The 5,848-nt window shown below is 37.5% G+C and overlaps 1 protein-coding gene across 1 annotated transcript in view; it reads left to right on the plus strand.

Annotated features, from left to right (window-relative positions):
* Positions 1-5,848, plus strand: part of LOC107733113 (muscle M-line assembly protein unc-89-like) — a 17,898-nt gene that overhangs the window by 5,888 nt on the left and 6,162 nt on the right. Inside the window, exons 10-12 of the mRNA XM_016544614.1 lie at positions 2,670-3,044; positions 3,227-3,820; positions 3,906-4,527. Coding sequence (XP_016400100.1) covers positions 2,670-3,044; positions 3,227-3,820; positions 3,906-4,527 — 1,591 coding nt within the window. The remainder of the gene's footprint in view (positions 1-2,669; positions 3,045-3,226; positions 3,821-3,905; positions 4,528-5,848) is intronic.

Genomic DNA, 5,848 nt, shown 5'->3' on the forward strand with positions numbered 1-5,848 from the left:
ACGAGTGCCATCTATTATTGCCTTGTTTATCTAAAAGTGCACTTTTCCTTGTTTTAAATCTAGCCAAAAAGCCATGTGTTGACTGTGAAACAGTAGACTTTAATTATATGCATTTATGGTGTAATTACTAAATTTCCGTGTCAATCTATGTTAATTTTTACCGCGAATAATAAGCTGTCACTTTAATTCAGCGCGTGCAGCACAGCAGAAATAGACTTGCGCCTGTGTCGAGCTCGTCCGTCCGCACTCATCCGCGGTTGAGTATACTTTGAAAGCTGTGCGGACTCGGCTGTGCGCGAGACAGAATGGAACGCGGAGAGTGAAGTATACCTATGGCGTTTAAATAGTGTCAAATTTCGCGCATATAAAACAAGACGCGCGCACATGATATGAGCGCACAGAACAGTATCCGCGCGAGGAAAATCATCCTCGCGAGGGAGCATTTCTGCACCGCGAGCGCACAGAACAGTATCCGCGTGCAAAAATGCGCTCTCGCGAGAACGGCGCTGAGTAGCGCTCGCTCGACCATCTCAATGCCCTCTCAACTGCTCAACCCCTGCTCGCGCGTCAAGTTGACTTTTGAGACTTTGGAGGCGGAGATCAAATGTCAGATGTCTCCGCTCCTGTGATTGGTCATTTTCAACACGTTACCGCTTGTTAAGTCATGACTAGGAATAGTTTTTTTTAATTTATTTTTTTCAATAATTAGTCATGTATAAACAACATGGCAACACCAATACCTATTTGCATTAGAATATAAAAACAGGTATGAAACATGAAACATAAGGAATAGTCGATACTATAGACTCTATAGTCAATTTACAATACAAATCCGTTTTTGACCATTATTTATTCATATCACAAGTTTAAGCCGATCTTTCCAAAACATAATAAGTTTTGGGATCATTATTTTTTCGGTAGTATTACAGCACACAATGAGCATATTTGAACTGTCGGCCATTAACGCTAGTGATGGGAAACCGAGGCTTTCTGAACTGTTTGAGGCTTTCATCAGATTGTGCCGAAAAACGGTTCATTACTCGAAGCTTTTTAACAAAGCTTTTTTGGTCAGACTGTTTCTCCAGCCTATCTAACGAAACATTGCAGAGCAGAGGATGGTTTGAAAAAGTTTTTAATCTGTGCCAACACGTAGTCCGGTCAATGGATTCACATATTGATCAATAATATAAAATATACACGTGTGTGATTATAATTAATAATTGACGTGAGTAGTAGCAAAAATATTTCGGGTGAGCTGTTCGGGGTCTCTGAGACCCCAGCTAGAACATGATAAAATGCAATACGTGTTGAGTGGTGTTGAGGTTATTCTAAACTATTCTACTGAATCCCAAATAAGTGTACACACACACACAAACACACACACAACTAAGTCAATGTAAAGTCAAACACAAGAGTCATGCGAAGCGCCGATTTTTTTCAAACCAGCTGTCCCGACCTTCCGATACTGCATGACGTTCGAAGCTTCAAATGTCATCAATCACGTGGTGTTGTCATTTCGATACAAGCATCGGCACAGTGTGTGATACAATAGTGCTTTGAAAACTGCATCGGAGCATCGGAGCCTCATTAGGCTATCAATCGTCCAATCACTAATTAACATGACTTTTCCCTTTTAGTTAAATGCAAGTGGTCAGTGTAGTCGATCGTTTTGTATTTCTTTTACTTTTTGAGCAGCACGAAATTATCAGCTCATATGTGCCTAAAATATTTAATAATGTTCTGTGGGCTGTTATGATAGGGAGAGTTGCAGGATGCTGCACGGCGGGTGGTGTCCTTGCTGCAGAATGCCCTGTCAGAGCCAGCACCTAGAGACAGTGAGGATTGATTTTAGTGTCATCACTTAATATTATCTAACCAGATCTATAAAAATAAACAGTATTAAATGTTGACTCAAAAACGGAAAGGTTTGCCGCGAAAACGACTAATAACGCTGTATTATGTATGCCAGGCCAGAAATCGCGATTTTATGACGATTTCGAATAATCGCACAGCCCTAATAAGATATATATATATTTTTTAATGTTTTAGAAAGAAGTCTCTTATCCTCACTAAGGCTGTGTTTATTTTGTTGAAAATATAGTAAAAACAGTAATTGTGAAATATTACAATTTAAAATAATTGTTTTCTGTTTTAATATAATATACGGTATAAATTATTCCTGTGAGGTCAAAGCTGAATTTCAAGCAGCCATTATTCCAGTCTTGCTCAAGAAACATTTCTTATTATTAACAATGTTTAAAAAAACAATTGTTCTGCTTTTGTGAAAACGTTATACTTTTTTTCAGGATTCTTTGATAAATAGACAGTAATGCATCCTTGCTACAAAATGAATTTCTTTAAAAAAAAAAGGTCTTACTGACATGACCCCACATTTTTGGAACAGTATTATTTTCTTACTTTTCTGAATGTACCTTTATTTTTGATCAATTAATCCCAAAATTATTTTTAGTGGATTTATAAAGTATGTCATGTGACACAATTAAATATTCATACCTTTTACTTTTTGAGGGCACTGTATTACTACATACTTTATCAATACATTTATTATTACTTTTATAATACATTCATAAATTAACTATATAAAAAATACACTTTTTAAAAGTTACCTGTGATTATATTTGAAATATTTCTTTGTGTGATGGTTACAGGAAAGAAACGTGCAAACAGAAAGGCACCTGAGCCAGCTGAGCTTTCTGACAAAGATGAAACAAATACAGGTGGCAGCCAAGAAATCCCAGTTTCTGAGTCTAGAGCCACAAAGAAATCCTCAAAGTCATCGAAACAGGAGAGACCAGGGCCAAAAGCTAAGAAGGAGTTCAGTAAAGACACTGCTGCAGCAGATCATCACTCCACAAAATCCAACAAAAAAAGAAAGAATGACAAAAAAGAGGAAACTGCTCCTAAGACAAAGAAACAAACTTCTAAACAACAAGTAGAGTTGGAACAGATAGATCCTTCCTGTGAGGAGCAAGAGCATGAACCTTCACCTGCCCTCAATGAGCAAGAGGAGGAACAAACGACAGGTTAGTTCCTCTGGCATTTGCTTCATTATGCATTTCACTGGTAATTACACAAAGCATAATTTTATTATTTTGGTTATACAGACATCTAACACTCCCAACTCAGAGATTAGGCATCCTTAACAACCATCAGTGCAGAGCGGATGAAAATGTAGAATCTTTTCTGTTTTATTTTTGCACTGTAGCTGTGAATAAACAATCTTCACACAAGGAAGACTCTGTGGATCCAGGCAAAAAGCAGAAGAGAAAAGAGACAAAAAGTGTGGAACCAAAACCAAAACCAAAACCAAAGGATCCACCAACAATAGCATCTGACATTTCTTCAGACAGTCCTATGTGTGGCAGGAGGAAGAGGAGATCTCCAGGAGAGTGGTGGCTCACTAGCCCGAATGAAAGTACCACAGAGCCTCAGCCAAAGCAAGTGTTGGGTACGGCACAAAGGCGGAAAGCAAGTACTAAAACATCAACAAAGCAAGCAGCTGCTGTTGATTCTGAGGAAACAGTGTCTATCAGGCCTGCCCAGGGGAATCAGAAAAAGCAGAAAACTCACAATTTGTTGGACAGTGCTAAAAAGGCAATAGCAGGTGACGATGGACATAACGCTGGAGCTGAGCAGAAGACTGCTAAGAAAACAGGTGGTCGAAGGAAACCAAAATCAGCAGCCACTCAACCTCAAGTGGCATCACCAGGAGAGGAAGTGGGAGCTTGTCCGAATGAGAATGATGTAGAAATTAGTCCAGAATTGTGTTGTCCTAACAGACAGCACAACGTCCTACCAGGTAAACTCATTCCCAAACTGTTTTTACTTCTGTTAAGTCTGATACAAGTTTTTGTATATACTGTTTCTTCCTATTAATAAAACAGGTGAGAAGAGAGTGTTTGACTGGGTCTACTCACATGAAACTGGATCTACACAGAAACAGACTTCATCTTCTCTTAGAAAACCAGACAGTTCTGTACCAGACAACGTTCCACAGAAAAGACAAAGAAAAGCTCCTTCCAATTGGTGGGAGGCGCCGCAGTCTCAGGAACCAGCTGATGGGCTTCCTACACCTCACAGGCCTCCTCCACAAAAGTCTGAACTAACAAATACTCCTCTTCGCGGTGTGTTTAATAAGGACGGAAATTCAATGAAGTCACAAAAAACAAAGAATCATGCCAGGAACCTAAAAAGAAACATTACCAACACACCAAAGTCAATCAAACGATCTTTAGCCTCAATGAATGCCATTTTTGATTCTCAAAAACCTGAAAACATGGTAAAAAGTGGACTAAGGTGCAGGAAACAGGGACGCAGAAACCTCCTTCACTCTCTTGAGGACCAGTCAGATCACTCGAGTGAGAATATGGCCCAAAATGATGATCAGCTGCAGGGAAATGGTCGTGCCTCCTTTGGCTTTACCAGTGGTGTTACCGTGGAGCCGTCAGGGACCAGAAACAAAACAACTGTCCGAGTATCCAGTGGACCCAACACGTTATCGGATGTGTAAGTTGATTTATTAAAGGCAGATGCCTGGCCTAAACAAATGAGTGTAAATACTGAAAATACACTATCTGCAGTTTATCTTGTAATGCATACTATATATTTTTTATACAAGATTTTTTGTATCCATAGTAATTTATACAATATTAAAAATGTTTATAGTTTGATATATTTACTATTTTATATATGTATACATATATATATATATATATATATACATACAGGGCTGATTAGATTACTTAAAAATTGTAGTCACTGTTTACATGACAAAAATTGTAGTTAGTAACGCAATCCATTATATTACACATTTTAGGTAATATAATCAGACAACTTTTGGATTACTTTAAGATTACTTTTGACCAAACTCATTTATCACATTGATATAAAAAGTACAATCTTGTACCGTATTCATATAAAAATACAAAGAGTAAGAAAATATATTCCGCTCGTTGTTAATAACAACATGAAGGGCATTGAACATTACATTACATCAAGGTTTCCCAAACTGGGGTTTGTAAGGAACTGCTGGGGGTTTGTGAGTTTAATGAAAAGCTAATAATTAAATCATAACAATGTAAAATGAAAAGAAATCGTTTAAAAAATATCATCAATCAAAATAAAACACTGACTACAAAAATGAAATATTTTATTTGTTTACCAGCATGTCATGTGACCATTAACCAATGTCAGAGAACTGTGAACATGCAAATGTGATAATTATCAAAATATTTATTTTAAAATCTCAGGGGTACAAGTAAATATATTAGGTAAAAGAGTTTCAGATGACAAAAAAGTTTGGGAATGCCTGCATTACATGTAAATAAGAAATAACATGAATATGTGCATTTTATGTGTTTGAAAGACAAAAGCCTTCCAAACACAGTAATACATGGTTAAATAATCTAGTTAAACTACTGAGTGATAATTCAAATAAAAATGAATGTGTTCATCAGTAGTTGATGCAATGTTGAAATGATCTGAAATGATTTGTTGTAAATCCAGTGGTCAAATGCTGTGTAGCCACCTGACTAGTGACTGGTCTTTGTGTGAATGTACACAAAACTGGAAGACATTCTGAACGTATATAAGCGGTAGGCTATTTTAGAAAGGAACATTTAAAAGATGAAAAAGAGGGAGAATCAATCAATTTATGCGATCTGCACTGCCTCGTCTCTCTCTCTCGCGTGCGTTCTACAGCAGTCACTTGGATAAGTCATTGTTGCTTGTTGAACTTGTTGACTTTTGATGAGTTTGAGCGTGTGACGCGCGCTGTGAAAAAGTGTGTTGGAAACACAAATTGAGGACCAAATCTGCACCTTCTTGA

This window comes from Sinocyclocheilus rhinocerous, unplaced genomic scaffold (assembly GCF_001515625.1).
Source record: "Sinocyclocheilus rhinocerous isolate Xijiao unplaced genomic scaffold, SAMN03320098_v1.1 scaffold1245, whole genome shotgun sequence".
Taxonomy (NCBI): domain Eukaryota; kingdom Metazoa; phylum Chordata; class Actinopteri; order Cypriniformes; family Cyprinidae; genus Sinocyclocheilus; species Sinocyclocheilus rhinocerous.